Below are 22,651 nucleotides of genomic sequence, written 5' to 3'. Positions count from 1 at the left end.
TGCCAGAAGATCTGAGGAGCTGGGATGACTGAGAGCACTGCAGCAGCCTTCCCCATCTGGGAGAGGGCTGATGTAAAAAAAGGCCATTTTCCAGGCCTCTGAAGAGGCTCCACCAACCCCCCTCCCCCCAGTGTAAGCCAAAGTCAAGAAGGCAGTGCTAATTCTCATCAGATGGAACTGAAATGTGTACATTAGCCCAAACGGGGCATTCTGCCCCTCACTGTGTCCTCAGGGTGCCTCGTTCTTTGACGTACTTTCTGGCCTTTATATATAGAACACAACCTGAGTAATAGCCTATCCAGCCTACCATTTTCCTCCCTGGAGGAGGACAGATGATGAGCACTAAATGCTGCCCAAGCAGTCAGTTGCTCCCCTTTTTGACCCCACCTGGGCCCCTGCTGTCCTTCCTTACAGGTGCTTCAGTCAGAGGTTCTGCCGCTGATTTCCCCAAACCCATCTCCATGGCTGCTGTATTCTCTTGTGTTCTCTTAGCAATGCAGGACTGTAGCACCTTAAATAACTTGTCAGACCTTTTGCAGGAGAATTATATATGTGGTGGGAAAACGTAGCCTGCATACACAACTGCCTGTCTGACGTGAAGCTCTGGCAGCACCAGCTGCTCCCTCCCTGCAGTGCAGATTGACCAGTTTGGGGGAACGTACACATGGGGCTGGTTTTGTGCACGAACGTGTTAGCATGGATGCAGCACTGAATGACTGCAGTTCTATTAATTCTAAGGACACCCTGAGCCTGGAAACCATTTAGTTTGATTTGTATCAAATTAAGAGAGCAAGCTAATGAGCTGTGCGGACCCAAGCTGGCTCAGATGTCTGTACCAATGTCTGTGGCATTTTGGGTATCAAGCCATGGTGCTGAAGGGAGCAGCATGAGAGCACCTGAGCTGCTTGCACAGAACCAGTGCAGGTCCAGTGGGGCCAAAGCTGTGTGTCAGATAACCAATCCTGATGTCTTGTAGCTGAAGCAATTTGGCTGTTGAGATATGTTTCTCTGGTGCTTTAATTGGGGTTTTCATTACCCAGCGTATCCCAGCCCCTCGTTACCCTGTGTGTAGATCTGTGCATGTTGCAGGTGTAACACAATCCTGTCCCTCTGAGCGTATGATCTGAAAGGTGTTTAGCTAAATTTTCTGTGCCTCAGCAAACTACACTGTTGTGAGCCTTTGGTTAGCGAGACAAAATTGCAAGAAATATGCAAATATTCTATTGCTCTCCTCCCACCGCCCTCTTTCTCAGCTAGACTACAGACTTGCTTATTTATAAGTTGGCAGACCCCCTCTGCTTTATTGCTGTTAATGTGCCTGACTTGCTGAATTTCTGCCATTCAGTTTTCTAGTTGGCGATTAATTGCTCTGAAGCATACATAAGGATTAAACACGTTTGCTCATCCTGCCTTGGGAGGGCTGGGTAGTAGGATTTGTAAAAACAAGGACCTTTTATTTACTCACTCAGATCCCAGGAGCGGGGCAGTCCCCTTTTTTTGTGGTACAGTACAAGTTTGCTGGTCGGTTGTTAGTTCCTCAGGGATCACGGCCCTCATTGCAGAGCCCTCATGAGACTGTTGTGAGGCTAAAGTTCAGTTTGTAAACCTCTTTGAGACCTTGAAGGAGAAGTAAATAGCATTACTACGGTATTGAAACTTAAAACTGTTAAGCAGTGTTAAAGGCTAAGCTAGATAAGTGATACCTCGGGGACTGGAGGGATATCTTTGCAGGTTATGTCTAATATGACACCAGGTTGTAGAAGAGGCATTATATTGCCAGATTGTCTGCTTATGCAAATGAAATTATGGGAGAAAATAACTTCTAGAGAAATGTATTTTAAGCCTGTTTACCATACAGCCTTCACCGCTGGGACTGGCATCATGATACTGTCAGGGGACTTGTAGAAAGGAAGAGTTGAAAGTAAAGCTGTTCAACTTCCATCAAAGGCTTTGGCGGAACATTTTTATTTCTGTAATTATAAAGTTTTCACTTTGGAAACTGTTTTTGACTAACGCTTAGGTCAACTCTAGACATGTCAAAGGTCTTTTGTAGGAAAAAGGTCACTGCGTAGTTTAGGGAGGAAGGGAGACTTCTGTCTTTGGCTTAGAGACAGCTCTTGGAATTAAAAAAACAAGCCACCAAAACCGAAAGATTGGAAATTTATAATATTGCAGCTTCCATGTGCCTCCTTCTGGTCAGGAATGCTGATTTGTATGTTTGCACTTTTTACCTTTGTGTTTTCAGTGCCAAAGTTCTTGTGATTTGGTAGACTAGTTTGCAAAACATCAAATTGTAGAGCTGTTCCTCTGGATCAAAAGTATGCCTTCAGGAGTGTGGATTAATAAAGAGGATATATACTTTTATGTCACGGATACTTCAGCTCTGGTTTGTTAACAAAGGTCATATTTCCATTTTTGGTTTCCAGCCATAACACAAAAACAACATCTTGGCTAGATCCACGGTGCCTGAACAAACAGCAGAAGCCTCTAGAAGAATGTGAAGATGATGGTAAGAGACTAAAAATGGTGAAATAAGAATATGTTTCATCCCCTTCTAGGTAACTTTATTCCTTTCCCTTCTATCTTTCTAATAACCCGTGTGTTCAGAAAGACTTCTTTTTTTAGGAAAAGTTTATCAGCAAGTGCATAGAGACAATATCCATTATTTATTGTAAAATCACTGTGGATGTAAAATAAGCATTGAGATGTCAGATCATTTAGTGAAAATCAAGGAGGTGCTACAAGTAAGAGGCCTCTGTTTTTGCAAAGGCATTTGAAAAGTCACTGATGCTGAACAAGACTCAAAGCTGTCCAGCATATTTGCTCCTTGGATCTCTGTGTAGGAGGGAACGACTGGGTCTCTGCTTGATCCATTTGTGTTGCGCTTCAACCACCTGCTGTACATGGGTTGAAAGAGTTATGTTGTTATTTCCTTGTTTGAGCAGAAATAGTTCAATTGCTTCATTTCTACTGTTAAATTCTGACAGTCCGTGTAGTGTTATGATTGCTGAAAACAAATTCCATTTGAAAGTGTGGATTTATGACACTGAAAATTTACACTGATAAGATTTTGTATTCCTTGAGATGTTGGAAATGCAAGCCACTGTCCGATTTAGAGCAGCCACAGGCAGGAGTGTTACAGGAGGTTAATTCCTTGCATCCTTTCAGAGATGCTGGAAGAATAAAGGAATTATGAAAATAAATATTTGGAAAAACCTGTGTGGAAGTGTTGCTCTACTGACCAGGAAAGGTGATGGTATTCAACTGCATAATTTTGGCTAACATAACGCTATCACAGTATCGTGTCTTAAAAATGGAAGGGTTTGCTTCTTCAGGTGCTGTCCTTGTAAAATTAATTTTCATGATATGATTAACCTCCTACTAGTGTCCATCACCTCAGTATAAATTACAATTTTATTTCAGGAAGGAATCAACTCAATCCCTTTTCAGTCATAGGTTCAACTCTGACCTCCAGAACTGCTGTTATTATTTTTGCACATGCAGTTTTTCGACCTCTGCTTCCTTTCACATGGGAGATTTTGCATGATGTGAGAATTTACCTGTGCAGCCTTGGCTGCCGTGATGAAGCAGGTCACCCACTTCCTAGTGCACAGTGCAGCCTACCCTCAAACCATGGGGATGTGCAAAGACCGGGCAAAAACCGAGCTGGCCCCTGTTTCATGTCCCTGGCAACTGGCATCATTTGTCAGAGAACGGGCAGGGGGAGCTGGGTTAGGGAAGGTCTTGCTCTGCCTCTATAAGTGGATATGTCACTGGGTCACCGTAACTGGAACAAAATTTAATAATAGCATATGTATGCAGGCAAAGCTCCCTCCTGCTTTCCTGGCTTTCTCTACCAGTGACACTCCCACTACATCCATGTCCTTGGTGATGCCAACAAGTGGCACGTGCCACTGTGAGTCAGGGTATCACATGCTGTGCCAGGGCGAGGAGCAGCTGGTAGGATGAGGTTACAACTGGTGGCCAAGCTCCTCTGTTAAACAGTTTTAGGTCTCCTTGCAAAAGGGAAAGTCTATCTCTTGTCCTCTTAGCAATTGTAAAGCAAACATTCAAATAATTTTTTTTGTTGGGATTAGAAACGTACAGCTGGTATTATTTATTGTATTTCATTGAGTTCATAATTTTGAAGAGTAGTGGCGTTTTTGTTTATCAACTCCTTAAAATCAGCTAATTTCATCTTCCCACACACCCCTTCACTTCATTCACTGAGTTGCTCATTAATGGATATTTTTAACATTCAGTAGTTAAACCAGTTGCTTCATAGTTACAGCAGTGCACTGCACTGCTTTGCTTGTCTGCTCTGATCTTGCTTAGTGCATAAGAATAATTATATTTCAAAAAAATGAAGAGGTGAAGTTAGTTTTGCTGCATCATAGAAGCTGGACAGTTTTTGGCAAGGATCGCTTTTGGGTGTCATTCCACTGAAGTCAGTGGGATGACTCCTCTGTTCTGTTTGGTGTGTGTGCAAGTGAGTTGTCAGGCTCAATCCCATCCTGTTTGTGGGCTTTATAAATGTTAGATGTCGTTTCAGATTTGTTTGGTCGCAGTCGCTTTGTGTTTTTGCTTTGTCAGGATATGTGTCCCTAACAAGTTTTTGCTTGTTTCCAGTTGTTTAGGGTATCAAAGGAAATTGCAATTTGTATTTCACACTAATGGTCCCAAACAACTGTTGGTAGAATATTTTGCAAACAGGTTGTGCAAGTGGTTTTTTGGGTGTCCAGATTTCCCTAAGCAATATTGTGACTCTACGTTTTCTGGTTGGTTCTGTCATTAATTTATGTGGCTTAAACTTTGCTGTATTAGGTCCAAGATTGTTTTTACCATCTTTGTTCTTGTTTTGTCACCATCTTTCATTTTCAGACTGCATTATTATTATTTATAGGCTAAGCAATACTTTAATCATCTGTGTCACTGTTAACTTATGAATATGGAGCAGATAATGATAAATGGAGCAACAGCGAATATTGATGGCTTTGTGTCTTTGAAAAATTATGTGATCTTTGTCCCAGGTGCCCTGCTAAAACTGGTGCATTCCTATATATGCCTCACCAGTGCATCTGGACTGTAGTGAGGATCTGTGCCTCCAGTTAAACAAGGCACTTCGTGTCTATGTTGAATCATCTGAGTAGGACAGTGAAGTCATTTGGACCTTGTTTGCACATAAATTTAGGTACTTCCTTGAAAATCTTGCTACATTAGTCCTTATTTAGATGCAAGGTTTTCCTCTCAGATTTCTTCATTAGTATTCATATCTGGCCTTCTGATAGATCCATGTGTCTGCAGAACGGATTACGAAGGTCAGACTGTGCAGATCTGAGGGAGAAGCCTCACTACAGTGAGAACAACACAAATGCATGATTTTGCCATATCAAGCCATGACGTGGAAGTAGTCCATTGATACAGATGTTTTGAGAGTGCAAGAACCAGTTTTTTCATTATCTTCATCAGATCCATCAATATTCTGATCACTGAAGTGTGATAAATGGAAAGCTTGGGCTTGGTCTGTAGAAAATTAGTGCCGGTTCTGCTGTTTGCTGTAGGGAATTTCTTGCTTGGTGCTGGTATCTGAAATTTTCTTTTAATTTTTTCTGTCTCATTTACTGCTCTTCCCTTGGAGAAGAAGGGGTACACACGGAGGAACTGGACAGTGAACTAGGTAAATCATCCATCTCTCGTTTTGATGTTTGACTTCAAGTGCACTGTTTTAAGCCTTTAATTACTTACTTTCTCCTTTGTATCATTTTGCATCTTTCAGTTTTTTTATTTCAACAAGCGTAATTTATCAGCAAAACTTCCCTAGCATTAATCTTTCCCTAGCTTCAGATCTACAGTGGTTTTCTTACTGATTGAGAGTTGAAGAAAGCTAGAGGGCCTTAATCTTGCAAAGTTGGTTCGAAGCCGCTTCCTCCTGGACCCTGCAGAAGTCAGGGGCTTTTCCTTTGGCATCACTGGCTCCAGGAAAAAGCTTATAGATGCTGAAGTTGGAATCAAGTAGCTAATGATGCTTTTTCACCGGGGCCAAAGACATTTCCCAGACAATAGAAACCTGAGTGTGATTTAGGAAGTTTAAGTGTTACATCAGGTGCTTCTGTTGAGCTTGTGAATGAAGCAGCTGAAAATTTTGCCTCAGTCGGTGATTTTGTAAACAGATCATTTTCAGTGATGTGGTACACTTTTATTTGCTGCATCTTTTTGTGAGGGATGCTGTCTTGATATCTAATCTCAGCAGTGCTCATTGTGTTTATACTGATGGTGGAGGTAGTTGTTATTTCTGTTCAGCTATGCTCTAGTGCACTCGGAAAGCTGAAAGGATAAGAGGTTGCGGAGGATTTTATTTCCACTAGGACTATTATTGCTTTTAGAAAGGACTGTACTTACAGTTCATAGTTCTGCGTACTGGAGGAATTGTATTACTGGGGAATTAACCTCTGGTTTCTGTAATGACTTCCAAGTAAGTGTATTCTGCTCCCTGCTTCTGTGTGATGGATACGGCATCAGCAGCCGGCAGCAGACTTTTAACACTGCTCCAGGAGTGGTTCTTCTGAATAGTGTGCCTGGAATAATGTTGGAGGCCTAACTTCTTTTAGAGCAAGAATTTGAAAGGAATGACAATTTAAAGAAGAATGCATTCTATTTGGTGGTACATGAGTGTTACGTGCAGCTCATACAAATAATCAGCAGCAGACTAAGTAACATCAGAGGTAGGTGGATGCACACCAACAACCTGCAAAAGGTTCTCACGAAGCTCTACACAAACAATGACTTAAAACAAGAGAGAGGATGAAAAAATAAATTTAAAGGCAGTAATGAATTAGAAATGACCCCTTCTTTCAGTCTACTATCAGGATCTAGTGCAAGAGAAGAGCTGAAAAAATAGATACAGGGAAATTCATTAATTGGTAAGCCTGACCCGAGTTCTGCAGGCACTTACGTACACAAGTGTTTTGCTCGAACATCACGAGATGTTCCCTTTGTTTTAATGCAGATAAGCTTTATTGAGCTCACAGCCCATCAATACGCTGTTGAGCTGAGTGTTGAAATGTTGCAGTGTAAAGAAAGACGTTTTCAAATTACTCAATTGGTTGCAGCAACATTAGGGAGGGGGCATGAAAACTCATGGTTAGTATAAATTACTTGGTGACACATATTTAGCTCCTTAGCTTATCGACAGTTTTTGTTCTAAACATAAGGAAATTAAAAAGTGGGGATTTGCAGAGCTGCTTGTTTGCCAGGACGTGTTGAATATGGAGTAATAGGCCACCTCTTTTTAACAGAAGGTTGAACAAAAGGACACACAAATTTACCCTTAGTGTAGAATTTAACATATGCATGGGCAGACCCTCCTGGCCCCACAAAGAGCAGTAAGAGCTGAGTGTGCTGAGGTTCTCTCCAGCTCCTTCATAGTGATGCATGGATGCAACTAAAATACCTGGTGGTTGGAGAAGTAATGTTTTAGGAATTCATCCAGCCTCTCTGTATGTAGGGCAGGATACTAGAGCATCTCAGTAGGAATCAATGTATTTATCCCAGGCTTAAAATTGTGAAATTAGATACTTGTCCATTGAATTTACCTGCTGACAAATGCTCTGGGACTGCAGGGTGCTGCATAGATGTACTGAAATAAAAGCCATATGGCTCACTCAGGCTCCTAATGATGCAAAATGTTTTTGGAAATCTCGTATTTGTGATAAAATCTAATGCTTTGGGTCATCTTCAGTTTGGCAGGAGAGATAGAGAAGGGAGATGAATAATTTAAAGCAGCTAAGAAGCTAGACTGTGCAACATGGCTATGGAGAACATTACTTTTTGCTTTAGAGAACTTCCAGAAGATTGTAGAAGTCAGAAAGTGCATCTATGTAATCAATAAGAAATGTGTTAAAAGCTGCAATTTTGTATATTGTTACATTTGAAAACATAGAGATATATTCCTTAAATAGAAAGCTGCAGAGATAGTAAACTGTAAAGATTTTGGCATAATGCCATTTTTGGGGTTAGGAAAGTGCTGTTTTTCTAATCTTATCTGAAAATGCTTTAAAAGAGAAAAAATAAATTTTAATATCAAAATCTTTTGTGAGCAGAAAAAAGGCAAAAAAAAATTTGCTTGAACTTTTAAAATAAAAATCACTTAATAATCCAAAATAGACAAAATGCATTTATTAGGAAAGCTGTGGAAAACTCATTTGAAGGCATTTGTGCATTACTTCCCCCTTCCCTCATTGAGTTTTTATTTTTCTTCCACCCCAGCTTGATCTCTTTACCATTCTGCTTTCACCATAGTGAAACAAGCTAAATGGCTGCCACAACTTGTGATTTTCCCAATCTCATGTTAGGTCTTAATTTAATTGCACTGAAAATCTGGAAGCCAGTCCCACAGTGTATTCACCTTATGGGACTCCTTTGCAAACCTGAGAGTTCCCTTTGCAAAAAGACTTTCAAGATTGGCCTCTAGCTTTCTGACTTTTTCTCACATACACTTGCAGGGTATAAAGGAATATCTATTTCTGAAGCGCTTGATCTGCTGATAAAATTATAGAGTTTTTTCATGCCCAAAAGTTAGCATTGGCTTGCATTTAATGGCTTATGTCTCAAGGAATCCAAAGATGTTCAACCCAATAAGGATAAAATAATGATAAGAATGGAAAACCTACCTTTTGTCTCCAAATAAGGGATATGTGGAGCAAAACCTATGAAAATTGATTTCATCTGATCTCCAGCCAATTCTGAACACAAACATAAACTTTGAGTAATTAGTCCATGTGTGTTTGTATAGATTCTGTTCCTCTCCAGTCTGGAGATATTTCTATCCTTATGGCAATGCTATTCTAATTAATGGGCCATTGTTGATTGTATTGGCTCAGCAACTGGTGCCATTAATGAGAATAAATCTTTGCATTTGATAATAAACAAACATAGATTGCTATCAGTCTTGACTATTTCATGATAAAATTTGAGGAATTAATTTGCATGGGGTATTTGAACTTGTATTATCCAACAGTGTTGCTTTCTTTAAAATTTAAATGAATGTGCAGGGTCTGTGGGACTACATGTGCACAGTCCATGGTGTGGTAGAGCCTTTTTCTGAGTTGTTTCTCAGTATGACACAAACACACCACTCTGTATTGTTAATAGGATGATTATTTCATTACCCACAGGCAATGGGAACAGTGTGTTTAAATGAGTGGCACAAGGATCAGGCCCTTAAGTAATACATACAGCTTTAATAATCCTCAGTTGGATGCTGAAGTGATTTTATATACATTTAGTAATTACAGTTAAAGTACTATGTGCAGTCTAGAAAATCATCAGGAACAAAAGTGGATACATTTCCAAATGTTAATTTCATCTTCAGAACTGGTTTTTTGTTAATTATGCTAATAAAAAAAAGGAAGTCTCTGTTCCATGTGACTATGGCAATATGTGTTCTTACATTAAGTGCTATACACTGAAGTACATCTGTGTGTGCCAGCCACTTGCACGGGTTCTATATGCTGAGTGTTCATGTTAAATTCACCTTGTCCTGTTTCAAAATGTGTTTTGTGTTGAGCTCATGGCTGAGCAATGCAAATCCCAAAGAAAGGAGTAAAAAGATCCTGTTTTCAGCAGTGGTGAGCATAGGTGGCTTGGCCCTGGTATAGGAGGTGAGAGTGCTCTCTGGCAGTGGGCTACAATTGCTTGCCATAGTCTCACACACCTTCACAGGTTGGTGTTGAAATACCTCTGGCTTACTGCCTGCATGGACTTCCCCTGCAGTGCTCCATCCAGAGCCACTGCCCTTGGTGGTGAAACCAGGAGGGTACTTGAGACATGCCCAGAACATTGAGCATTTGCTCATTTCATGCAAAAAGCAAATCAAAAATGGGCTAGAATGGGCTTCTTCCCAGTGAGGTGTTAAACCAGCCCAGGGAGCACAGGCTGGGATGTTGGTGCTGTGCTGTGCCAGCCTTTCAAAGGAGGCTGCGATCATTCTGAAAAGTGTCTGAAGCAAAGCCTGAGGTACTGATGAGTTTTGCAGCTGCCTGTCAGAGAAAAACTGCATTGGAGGCTTCAGTAATGCTTTTTCTATTTCCAGAGTTGCCTGCTGGTTGGGAGAAAATTGAGGATCCCGTATACGGTGTCTACTATGTAGAGTAAGTTCTGCTCCCTGGTTCTGGTGTGGCTGTTGGGTGGAGGAAGACTTCCCTCACAGTGGGCTCTGTGCTTTGCTGGGAGCATCTCATGCCAAGGAGGAGGAGACCCTGGCCCCCTTACAGGCTGGGGAGAGGGCAGTCATGCCTGGCTGTTCTCCATTCATCCCGGAGTGGGAGTGGGCTCAGGGAAGACAGGAGTGTCCTGGGAGGGGGTTGAGCTCAAGGAAGACAGGAGCAGCCCAGGGTTGGGGCGTGCAGGAGTCCCTACATCTCACAAAATACTTCTATCCAGAGAACATTAACAAGTGTGCAATTAACTGAGCTTGTTCCCCTTCGTACAGTACCATGATCAAAATACGAGTGTGCAAAGCAGACATCAATTCACTTGTGTCAGAAGGCACTCAAAAGGAGGAATGGTGAAGCTGATGTGACCAACCCCAGCAGAGGTTCTTGCATCAGGCTGTGTTGTTGGGAATAGAATTACAGGTTTAATGGGACTCTCTGTGGAATTAGAACAGCTTCTCCTTTATCTAGATGTCCGATCACTCCTTTGGGAAACCAGAGATCTGAGTTCTGTTTCATCACTGACCCCATAAAATGAATTTTTAATTATGTGTATACTCCTGTCTAGTAGGATGGCTTATGATAGTCCTCAGAATAGATATGGAATACAGTTTCTGTCTGCTTTGGCTCATTTCTGACCCTACCATCTGTGCCTAGGGAAACAGGGTTAGCAAACTGTGTAATTAAGGCTTGACATTTATTTACCAAAGACATCAAGAATATTTTTCAGCTATTAAATGCCATGCCAAGAGGTCTTTACAGCATTTTTCCCTGTCACTTTATATATACATGCCCATTAGTTTTGTGGCACTCCTTACTCATTGAATTAAATCTAAAAGTAACAGCAATAAGACATAATTTTATTTTACTTACTGTCTCTAAGCTAGCAAGATGGTTATAATTTTAGCATTTGTCTCTGTCCCTTCAGTTCAGGCACTCTGTTATTGCATAATAGTTTTTATTGAGACACAATTGTATCATGAAAAAGTTTATATCATTTTTAAAATAGTTATCAATTTTCTTAACTTTCTGCAAATACCTTGAAATGAGAAATCTTTTACAGACCACATTAACTCGTTTTTATTTGACTAGTTAAATATTTTTCCAGCAATTTGATATTGATCTTTAGCAGAAAAAAGTTCTGAGCATAACTCTCTGGAGTGCTTCTATCACAATTACCTGTAAAATTGGTTGGTTGTTCATGTGGGGGTTTTTAGGGTTTCTTATAAAGACACATGGGATAAGAGACAATATAATAGCAAATTCTTAATAGTAAACTTTACTTTGGATACAAAGATGGGCTTTAAGCTGACATAATTTTCTAAGGTCTGCCTGCTCCTCTGCTGCAGAAAATCACTACTGAAAATGGCTCTTGAACAGTTGATGAACCATAAGGTGCAGGGAGTCCCAGACATGCCCCCACCCACCCAGCATCTGTGGCTGGTGTTCATCACTTGGTTTCATAAGATGGTTAATCCTCTTGTGGAGTGCATGGCTGGTCTGCCATGCTGGGGCTGGGCTGCTTTTTTTTTCATTTCCCTGAGATTGGTGAGAAGTTTTGGCTCTCAACATCTCATACTGGTCCAAAGCTGCCTAACAAGTACAGCTGAAGTTACACCAAATGCTGATTTCCACTGGGAGCATTTGATGGTGGCTGATCCTGGGTAGATTTTGGTTCATTTGGAGCCCAGCTCATAGCGTGCACCCCTGCAGATATTTTTAAGACCCCCAGTGTGCATTGATCAGATCACTGACAGATATCATTACCAGTGGTTGGAGTTTATTTGTTTTGTTCGTTTTTAACTTTGGTGAGCCAGGGAATGACTGCACCTCTGGGAATCTGATTAAAGCAGGGATGCTACAGGCCTGTCTTTTGAAATGCAATCAGACAGAGCACCTTTTCTCCTTTAATCTCATTTTTCACAGATAGATCACTACTCTAATGTATTTGGAGGAATTAGCCATTCCTACTCAAGACATCATATCAATACTGGAATCCGCTTGTTTTTCTAAATACTCTTTTTGGCACTACTAGGTGAGCCTTGCTCCACACTCACTGCTGTTGGGTTTGTCTTTTCCTCAGAAAGAGGAGTTTCATGCCTGGCCCTCATTCCTTCTGTTTGCATAAAGGGTTTCCTAATTTATTGCTCTCTTTCATCTCCAGCCACATCAACCGGAAGACACAGTATGAAAACCCAGTTCTTGAAGCAAAGAGGAAGAAACAGCTCGAGCAACAGCAACAGCCTCCAGAAGGTTGGCACCCCTGAGGGCATCATGGTTGTGGTGTTCATGAGGGAACGTGCCCTCCCTTGCCATGGCAGCACCATGCCAAAGTGTTTATCCTTCTTTCTGTGGCCTTAGTGTTTAAAGGCAAAGTCATGTGCACAGGAAATGTTGTGGAGAAAATCTAGACCATATTATAACCACTTAAACACAGAAGCTTTCAGCCTTGATAGAGAGGAAGGATTTTTCTTTAGATGTCCTTTATTTCTGGAGAATTTATAGACTTCCCAAAACCAGGTAAAACAGATGTTTTCCTATTTCATCTGCTCCATCAAATAGTTCAAGTAGATGGTGGTGTTCCAGTCTGCACTGGGACTCATGCTATCAAAGGAGATGAGGAATGGGCATTTACATGCACTGGAAACCCCTCTACATGAGAGATTTCTTAACCCAAGACCTTTGGAAGATGTCAGGCTCTTACATGTGAAGTAATTTCATTATTTTAAAACACTTTTTTTTTTTTCCTCCCCTCCCCCCTCTTTTTTTTTCTTTCTTACTTTTTTTAATTTATTTTTTCTTCAAATGCAGCCCAACTGCAGTGAGGGGCATGTGGCATTTGGGCTTGTTCTTCTACTTAGGTGCCATGAGTGCCACTGGGAATAGATTTCATTTAAATATCAAGTCCACCTAGATGCAAATCAAGAGCTTGAGGTAGGATGTCCCAGCAGATGGATCAGTTGACCTGGACATAGAGATCCTCCGGAACTGGCTTTTGGACATCCCGTTCATTTCATTCCCTCTGTCTGTGACTGTTTCCTCTCTTGCCATGCTTCTCACATCTCCTCTGCCTGAACCCCACTCTCGCAGCGTGTGCTCGTGCAGCAGCTCCTGGTGCTGTTGTGAAACAAGTAACATTTCCCTCTCTGCCCTCTCCAGAATGGACAGAGGAGTGTCCATCTCTCCCACCACCCGCTGCTCCAAACCATGTTTCAAACAACCAAGAGGCAGTTCGGGAAGCACCAGTGCAAGGTAACAACCTTGTTAAACGGGTTGTAAAAGAGCAACAAGGTTTTTTTCTGAGAGTGAAATTCTTCGGCCACCAGCAAAGGCAATATTTCCCTCACTAGTGTCACACACCAGGGCATGTGCCTGCTTACCTGAATTCCCACAGGTTTTGAGACTAGTTTCAAGACCACATTTATTGCTGAATGCAAGAGGCAAATGAGACCCCGTTCATCAAGAAAAGGATTGTGGCTCCTCTGCATGAGGAGGGAATGATAGTAGGTTCAAATACTGTAGAGTCTGACATACTTTGAAGTTGTACTTATGTAATTTAGGCTATTACAGCCTTATTTATTAGTGTCAGTGGTCTGTGTAGCCAATTGCTCACAGACCAGTTGCTTGTCCTAAGTAACTAACGAGACAGGATATGAATCATTCCTGAATTTGCAGCATGAGCTGAAGCAATACCGGGTCAGGTTGCCAGCAAGGGCAGGGAGTTCCACTTGTACCTGCTGCAGTAAAGTGCTCTCTGGTTACAAGTGGTTGTAAGCAGGCTTCTCTTTGACTACACCTAAATTGCGTAGAAAGTGAATGGCATTGTCCAGGTCTGAAGGAGCCAGAGCCTGGGGAAGGTGAGAGAGGGGGCATCTGGCTGGAATGCATCTTCCTGGCAGAACTGGCAGCAACTGGGAGCTGGGAAATGCTCCCGTGCTTGGCAGGTCAGCTGTGGTCCCCAAAGGTGGGCCTGGCAGAAGTGCTGCTGTGCCAGGCAACCTTTCCTGCCAGGAAGAGCCAGGGAATGCTCTCTGCAGCAGGTGGCAGCAGATCAGCCCTTACAAAACAGACATGAGGAATTTAGCAGTATCCAAAGCCCCCAGCACATTCCTATGGGGTATTAGAGTACATTAGAGTAATCCAGTCTATCAGCAAGGAAAAGCATGGGAGGTCTGAGGATGGTACTCTGACCACCGGGCACCTGGGTTTAGGCATGTCATCAGAGTGCCCCAAAAACGCTGATCTTCCTCAGGGAGACATCTGTGAAAGCCAGCTCTGCCTTTTCCACTGTCAGGCTGATGCAAGGGCTGCCCAAACATCTGCACACAGTGATGGAAAGGACCCATCACTCGGGTCTCTTCCCACTCCCGACTGCCAGCCACCGAAATGTGCAGCAGTGTTACAGGAGAGCATTAACCTGTCTCAGCACCACTCTGAGGGATGTGTCCTGGTACCTGCTGATGACTCCTCCTCTCTTTCATTCCTTCCTCTTCCTTTCTCAGCACTGCTCCCTCTTCTCTTGCTCCCCATTTGCAGCAGCTCTTTCCAGCTTCCATATCCCCCAGCCCTGTGCCCAGAGGTTTCCATCTCTCCCCTTGATGGCACTGCTGGCAGGGATGTGGGCACAAGGACCCCTCCTTGTGCTCCTGGCAACACTCTCCCAACCTGGGCTTTGTAGATAACACTAATTTAAAATGTGATCCCCTCCCAAATCCTGTAGGTGGGACATAGCGTGTGGTGCTGCTGTCCTGTTACTGCAGGGCAAGCTCAGCCTCTATCTGTAGGCAGAAACCAGGAAGCTGTGCTTGTTCTGTCTTTTGAACCAGAAATGAGCCCAGGACCAAGCCCCGCTGCAGGCTGTTCTCAGCTGTGTTTGTTACCTGAGACATTGGGTTGCACTTTGATAGTCAGGGCTTTTTGCAGGTTGGAGTCTGAGCAGAGCATCTGCCCACGATCTACAGGATTACTGTGTTCCTATGCTACCCTTCAAAGGCAGAAGACTACAAGTCCTCACTCTGCCCCCTCATGAATAATCTTCAAATATACATTTTTTTTTCCCCAGTCAAAGGCTTATGAGTCTCAAATCCCCTCGCTCTCCCTTGAGGTCTCCTTTCTGAACAGAGGCCCACGGCAATGCTGCCGAGGTGTTTGAAAGTGCGCCAGCTCTCCTGGCTGTGATACCCACTGCTGATCCTGGAGCTGTCACCAGAGGGCTTAGTGGCACAGTCTAAGCGTTAAAAACAATTAAAAGTGCAAAGGTGTTTAGTTGTTGGCACTGTGAAGTACAGCAGCCATGATCCCTTTTCCAAGCCTGTGCAACATGCTTTGCAAGGGTGCACTTTTGTCTGCGCAGCACCTCTTTCCCTCTGAACTGTGCTCCCAGAGAGCATTACCAGCCCTCCAGCACAGCTGCTCCGATCCTGGGCCGCTCTTTGATCCATACTTCACACTGGCAGTGTTTCATCCACAACAGGCAAGGAGCAGAAAAGAAAGAGAAAAGGCTTCAAACAGTGTCTGAAGAACATCAGCGTCCTCCCCTGTTTCACCAGAGGAGGTCACAGGGTGGTAGGGGTGGTGGGGCTGGGGGGTTGTACTAAAGAATATCACTGTCTTGCCAGAGCTCAGAAGTTGCTTTTTCCTCAGTAAGTTGGAGAAGGTCAAGTGGTGAAAAGCATAATGATGTTCCTTTCTGCAGAAAATCTTGCTGCAGACTCCTGTAGGAGGCATTTGTGCTGCCCCCGCCCCATCCTTCCCAGGATGGATATAACCACCTCAGGACAGAGATAAGACACATATCTAACCAAGCATTCCCGGCTTTAATATATTCCATTCTTTAAAGCAGCATGTTTTCCCCTTTGTAGCCTTCGGGCTTTGGTGTGCACAACCACAGCTAACAAAGTGCCAGGTACTGGGGTTTTTGTTCACGCCTTTTACTGCATGACTGGATCCAAGGAGACGGGTGGAGTGCCGTGAGATGAGAGGATGCAGGAGTGAAGTGCAGTCCTGTCCCTGCACACCGCTGTGTTTGTCTGTGTACTTGTTAGAACGGGGAGGGACAGAGGAAGAAGAGATCAAACACTCTTGCCTGCCTGTTTATAGATTTTTTTTCCAAACTTCCTACACAGGAAAACCTTTTTTTACACGAAACCCTTCTGAGTTGAAAGGCAAGTTCATCCACACCAAGCTAAGGAAAAGCAGCAGAGGTTTTGGCTTCACTGTCGTTGGAGGGGATGAGCCAGATGAATTTCTCCAAATCAAAAGTTTGGTGCTTGATGGCCCTGCAGCATTGGATGGCAAAATGGAAACAGGTACCCATGCTTTATATCAAAATCTTCACCACCATTTTGATTTATCTTTATACAGCTGGTTTTATGTGCCTTTCATAAAGGACTGTAGCCCTCTTCCCCTTCTTGGGGAAAGGCATTCAGCTTTCCCATCAGCAAGCCAGGAAGTGAGATACCCTGAGAGGGATATGTTCAAAATCTTAAGGCACTTAAGGTGTTGGAATTTCAGATGCCAAAATATCCAACTGGGGCTCTTCCAGCTCCTGCTCTCCCCTGAGGAGAGAAGCCAGTAGTTGTGGGATCCCACATGAGGCTGTGGGTTACTGCTCACCACTGTGGCAATGGATGATGGATTTTTGTAGGGCTGCACCAGTGTGGTTGTGTCTCTGCCGTGCTGCTTTCCCCTTTCCAAAGTTACTTCCAAGGAACGGGCAGAGTAGTGGGCTAGTTTGCATTTCCCTGTGTGGATGCAGCAAGGGCCAATTTATTTTGTGAGAAAACAGGCCCAGGACGATGGTGTAGTGGTGAAATATGAAATATAGTTTACTGGTGAACACGGTGGTGCTGGGTTAATGATTTGACTCAATCTCAGAGGTCTTTTTCAATCTTGATTCTATGAAATCTTCTTAGGATTCATCTGAGGTCACAACCCCTCACTTGCAGGTCAAGCATCACAGCATTAAACATCCCTGTTTTGTAGCCCCAGTGTTAATAAAATGACTCATAACTTAATCGATACCTAGATTTCAGGCTGAATTATGAGACATGACATGTGGCACTGTATTTGAGCAGTTGGTATTTGAGAGCCTTCTGTTACAGCTCTCAAGTGCTCTCAGTTTTGTTTCTGTCATATGTCAGCGTAGCACAGTGCGAAACACTGAGAACCGGACTTCAAAATAGCTGTTAAACGGGCCATATACCATCATTTGAATCCATTAATTTCTTACGTGAGCCAATTCCATTTTCACTTTCAAAAATGTTTATGTGCATAAAGGCTTTATGCAGTGAATCCGCTGTGTGCAGGGAGTTCTTGATTGCCCAAGTGTCGCCACTCTTCTTCCTTGTACTGAAATGCTGCTGCTGCCTGTTAGTGGCACCTGTGGATGCTGCAGATCTGCTCTCAGGCTCTAGTCCTCACCCTCCCGGGGCGCACAAAATATATGTGTTTGTGTGTCTGTGTCCTCTGCAGGGGACGTCATAGTCAGCGTGAACGACACCTGCGTGCTGGGGCACACTCACGCCCAAGTGGTGAAAATCTTCCAGTCCATCCCCATCGGTGCCAGCGTGGACCTCGAACTGTGCCGAGGGTACCCCCTGCCCTTCGACCCCGACGATCCCAACACGAGCCTGGTCACGTCCGTGGCAATTTTGGACAAAGAACCGATCATTGTGAACGGGCAGGAAAATTACGACTCCCCGGCGAGCCACAGTAGTAAAACAGGGAAAGTAAATGGCACAAAGGAGGCGAGGCCCAGCAGCCCGGCTGAGGTCTCCTCCAACGGACCCCATGGGTACCCCAATGACACGGTCTCTTTGGCGTCTTCGATAGCAACACAACCTGAACTCATAACTGTGCATATAGTGAAAGGGCCGATGGGCTTTGGGTTTACTATAGCAGACAGTCCCGGTGGGGGCGGCCAAAGAGTGAAACAAATCGTGGACAGCCCGAGGTGCCGCGGCTTGAAGGAGGGCGACCTCATAGTAGAGGTCAACAAGAAGAATGTGCAGAGCCTCACTCACAACCAGGTGGTGGATATGCTGATTGAATGTCCTAAGGGAAGTGAAGTCACGTTGCTGGTGCAGCGAGGAGGTAAGTCTTCAAAACTGCTTTAAAAAAATTTCTTCTTGAAATTAAAAAAACAACAAAAAAAGGCGTGTCATGAAAGATCTGCTCTGCTCTCCTAAGCATCTCTGGGGAAATGGTTTTTGTCCTGAGGTGTAGGAGCTGCCCCAGGTTGGCAGTTGTCAGGTCACATAGATGGTTAAAATTATTTATTGTGTGATGCTGCACTGGTGGGGGTGCACAGGTTCCCGTGGGCACAGGCACTGCACACATCCTCTGGGAATGGGCTGAAGGGTGCTGTGGTTACACGTGTGGCTACACCTTTACTTACATAACAAACCCTGCTCTCATGCTTGTAAAACTTGAGTGTTTTAAATAGAAAATGGACATTTCTTGAGCTGTTCTGGGCAATGGAAAAGGCTGGCGATATGTCCTGTAATTTGCAGTGTTCAAAATCAGATACTCAATCACTCTTCACTGGGGAAGGGCTACACTTGGGATACAGCTGGGAGTGTAGGAGAGAATTTAAACTTCTCCAGGTTGTAAGCAATTGCAGTGTTACTTTTGGACACATTTGTTTGCTGTGTACTTGGGACCGCTGCTCATTTTTTGTTGCATTGCTGAGGCCACCAGCAGGTACAAAACCCATCCCCCAGGCAGTTTGTCTGCAACCCACATGGAGCATGGATGGCAGGTTGCCTGTCAGTGATCAGTCCATCCACAGGAACTCTTTCCCTACACATAGTAAGTGTAAAGTAACCAGAGGAAGCACCCCCCCCTTTCATAGCACACTTTTATCCTGTGGATTAAGATTACTGGAATAGGGTCAAGCTCACAGGGAAACTCCAGGTCAGCTGTTGAGTGCAAAGTCAAGAGCACAGGGACAAACTCTGACCTCACTGTCCCATGCAGTGGTTTTTATGGAAGACTTTACTCTAAAGTGTTTTGATTGTAGTAAGTGAGCAACAAAAGCCAGCCCATTTTAACCAGGGACAGGTTGCTTCCTGAATTTACAAGTCTGGTTTGTTGTTTTCAAATACCTGTTTCGAGGCATTGAAGACAGTGGTTCTGCAATTAATAGCTCTGGAGAATGCACTGCCGTTCCTATACTCCTTCCTTTCCAAGTGCTTACTGTGTTTTTGTATTCTGATAGTAAATTAAAAAGTAGAGAAGAGAATATATTAAGAATTAGCCAATTTTCAAAGTGTGAGTTCCTTAAAGACTTAGGGTACTGTAGAGATTTAAAAAATGCACTGCGTTCTCATGATTAATATATGTATTATGGAGAAAATATGGTTGGAAGAAAAATAGCAGCTATTATTAATCCTCCTGGAGAGTGCATATATATCTGGTAACACCATACATTAATTATTTGAATTGTGCCTGACATTTAATAATCCTCCTTATGCCTTGAAGGCATAATGAAAAGATTTGATGAGGAAATAAAAGCATAGTTTTAATAAAATAGTAAATAGCTCCCTGGTAATCTTGTTGAATCTCTCTTTTTTAAAAAAAATTAATTGAGAAACTAATCACATGTTGAGCATTTGCTATCACCTTCCTAGACAGGTTCCATATCAGTCTCCTTGAGCTACCTGCCTCGCTCCCTCAAGGTCCTGACATTTCCATCTCAGCACAGGGCACCTGCAGTTTCAAATTTCACGCTCTCGTGGTACAGGACAGAGACTGTGATGGGCCTGGACCCACAGTTAATCACTGAAACAGGTTTCTCTTCACATCCAGAAGAAAGCTGGACCAAAGGCACTCAAGCTGTGGCAGAGAAGCCAAGCAGAGTATGGACAGTAGTAGCCCCAGAACCGAAAACAGTCAGGTTTGTGCAAAGCTTATAAGATGATGCTGGTGGGTGGGAGGCTGGCCGTGCCCTGGCCGTGTGTGCTGGCAACCCAGAAACCACCTGTATCCTGGGCTGCTCCAAAGCAGCAACTGAGGGAGGGGATTCTGCCCCTCTACTCTGCCCTTGTGAGACCCCACCTGTGGTGCTGCATCCAGCTCTGGAGGCCCCAGCACTGGAAAAACATGGACTTGTTGGAGCAAGTGAGAGGAGGCCACAAAATGGTTAGAGGGATGGAGCACCTCCCCTGTAGTAAAGACTGAGAGTTGGGGTTGTTCAACATGGAGAAGAGATGGCTTCAGGGAGACCTTACAGCACCTTCTGGTACCTGAAGGAGCTACAAAATGGCTGGAGAGGGACTTTTTATAAGGGCATGTGGTGATAGAACAAGGGGAATTGGCTTTAAACTGAAAGTGAATAGGTTTAGATTAGATATTAGGAAGAAATTCTTGACTGTGATAGTGGTGAGGCCCTGGCACAGGTTGCTCAGGGAAGCTGTTGCTGCCCCATCCCTGAATCTGTTCAGGGTCACGTTGGATGCAGCTTTGAGCAACCTGGTCTAGTGGAAGGTGTCTGTGCCCACACCAGGGTCATTGGAACTAGGTGGTCTCTCAGTTCCCTTCCAACCCAAACTATTTTGTGATTCTATTTAAAAAATAAATAAAAAAAAGATGGGACTGGCTAAAATCACCCGGCACTCAGTGCTGCTGCTCTTGGGTCCTTTCTCCTGTAACTTGACCTCGTGTTACCCCTGCCAAGTCTTTTATCAGCAGTACCATCCCCAGACAAGGTGCCGCTATTTATTTTGGTCCAATGGCAGAAATGTGCTTGGCTCGAGTGTCTGATGAGCTCCTTCAGGGCTCTGAAAGCAGTTCTTCTTTAACTTCCCTGTCACTTGTCCTTTCCTCCTCCTCCCTCTGGTGTCCAGTGAGGAAAGTGCTCAGATGCTGTCAGCAGCCTTACTTCAGCCCAGCATTTGCATTCAGTCCCGCTGTGCAGGAAGCATCCCTGCAACACTAAGGCTGGTGTTCAGAGCTGTTGAAATGATTTTCAGAAGTGATTACTAATCAGGCGGAAAAATATCAGAAAAAGATGTATAATATACAGGAAAAGCTCTGCCTGCTCCAAGCTGCTGGTGCACTCCCAACAAGGAGGTGTAATTTTTAAAATGCAAACCCAGAGCTGCTGAGAGCAGTGTGTAAAATATTTACTGTGAAGTGTGTTCATCTGAAGAGCTGCCTTATGGGAGTGGGAGAATCCTGACACTGCCTCAGAGTGAGGAACAGAAGGATGATTTCAGGAGGGATGAAGTTGAAATGCCCCCTCTGTGTGCTCAGCTGCTCACTTGTCATCTGAAATTGTTTGCAGGACTCATGCAGGGTTGGGGCAGAGGGATAAATACTTTAATACAAAGTCCAGAGACCCCACAGAAAACTTACCTTGTCTGTGTTCTGGTTTAATTTTTTATTTTCCCATCACTACTCTGTAGGATTAATTTTATTATTACTGTTGTTTCCTGTTTCACCTGCACATAGTGCAGGATAAAACTCACTGAGCGTATCTTGAGGGGTTCAGAAAGGGTGAATGCTGAGCTGAGTCAGGGTGCAGAGGGTTAATTGGGCTGGATGCAAGAGCAGGTCAGCAAAGCTGCTTTTGCTTAGCAAAATAAAGCAACAGAGGGGACAGAATAATTATTGTTTCTATTAGGAGGGAGAGATAGAAGATACTTAAACACAAGAGTTGGCTGAAGAACAACTGTGTGTTGTTTGACCAGGAGTAATTTAAACTGGAAATGAGAAAAAAGTGCCAAGCCATTAGGACCTGTAAGTCAAGCTGGAGGAGGCACAAAGGCTTTGCTGCCTGAAGGTGAAGCTCAGGACGTTTGAAGGGGATAGGACATGTTGCCTGCAACAGCAGAGGAGATGCTTGATAATCCAGCAGGACCCTTCAAGGGCTGTGTACCTCAAAATAAACCAGTGCTCCTGGCTACAAAATGCAGAATTCAGCATATGTTTTTGTCCCTGCGCTGGAAAATGTGATTACACATTTTGGTTGTTTTAAAGAACTACTCTTAATAAGACCACAAAAGACACAACTTTATTTTGAATGTTTGTAGCTGAAAAGGTTCTTTTAAACTTGTAATTACAAAGTACATAAAGTACTTTTCACAAAAAAAAAAAAAAGCAGAGAAGGAAGGTAATATTATTTGCCACTTGAAATCCATTTGTCATTGAATCTTCGTCTATGCACAGTAATCAACTGAAATAAGCAACTCTCAAATATCTCTCCATTCTGCCTGGATTCTATTCATATTAAAAGCAAAATTTTGTCAGAATAATTTCCCTGCTTCCCAAGGGAATTTTATTCTGGAAGTTGTGTCTGTTTTGGGATGGGAGAGGCTGCTTCAGTACAAGTTATTCAGCAGAACTACTGAGCTTTATTTTTTGGAGTCACTAAGATCTAATGTTTGTTTCAGTGAAAACATTTGTGTATCTGTTTCAGTGAAAACATTTGTGTATCT

General features: G+C 43.4%; 1 protein-coding gene across 30 annotated transcripts in view; it reads left to right on the top strand.

Annotated features, from left to right (window-relative positions):
- MAGI1 (membrane associated guanylate kinase, WW and PDZ domain containing 1) overlaps positions 1-22,651 on the top strand; it is a 339,060-nt gene that overhangs the window by 265,734 nt on the left and 50,675 nt on the right. For 15 of the 30 annotated variants that reach the window (XM_027701037.1, XM_027701049.1, XM_027701046.1 and 12 more), the window contains exons 6-12: positions 2,427-2,509; positions 5,639-5,677; positions 10,091-10,148; positions 12,376-12,464; positions 13,371-13,463; positions 16,337-16,519; positions 17,685-18,305. In XM_027701037.1, the coding sequence (XP_027556838.1) occupies positions 2,427-2,509; positions 5,639-5,677; positions 10,091-10,148; positions 12,376-12,464; positions 13,371-13,463; positions 16,337-16,519; positions 17,685-18,305 (1,166 nt within the window). The remainder of the gene's footprint in view (positions 1-2,426; positions 2,510-5,638; positions 5,678-10,090; positions 10,149-12,375; positions 12,465-13,370; positions 13,464-16,336; positions 16,520-17,684; positions 18,306-22,651) is intronic. The other 15 variants (XM_027701066.1, XM_027701063.1, XM_027701060.1 and 12 more) reach the window with 4 other exon arrangements.

Source organism: Neopelma chrysocephalum, unplaced genomic scaffold, assembly GCF_003984885.1.
Source record: "Neopelma chrysocephalum unplaced genomic scaffold, ASM398488v2 Primary Assembly neopelma1_147, whole genome shotgun sequence".
NCBI classification, from domain to species: domain Eukaryota; kingdom Metazoa; phylum Chordata; class Aves; order Passeriformes; family Pipridae; genus Neopelma; species Neopelma chrysocephalum.
This window is presented reverse-complemented; position numbering and strand designations above follow the sequence as displayed.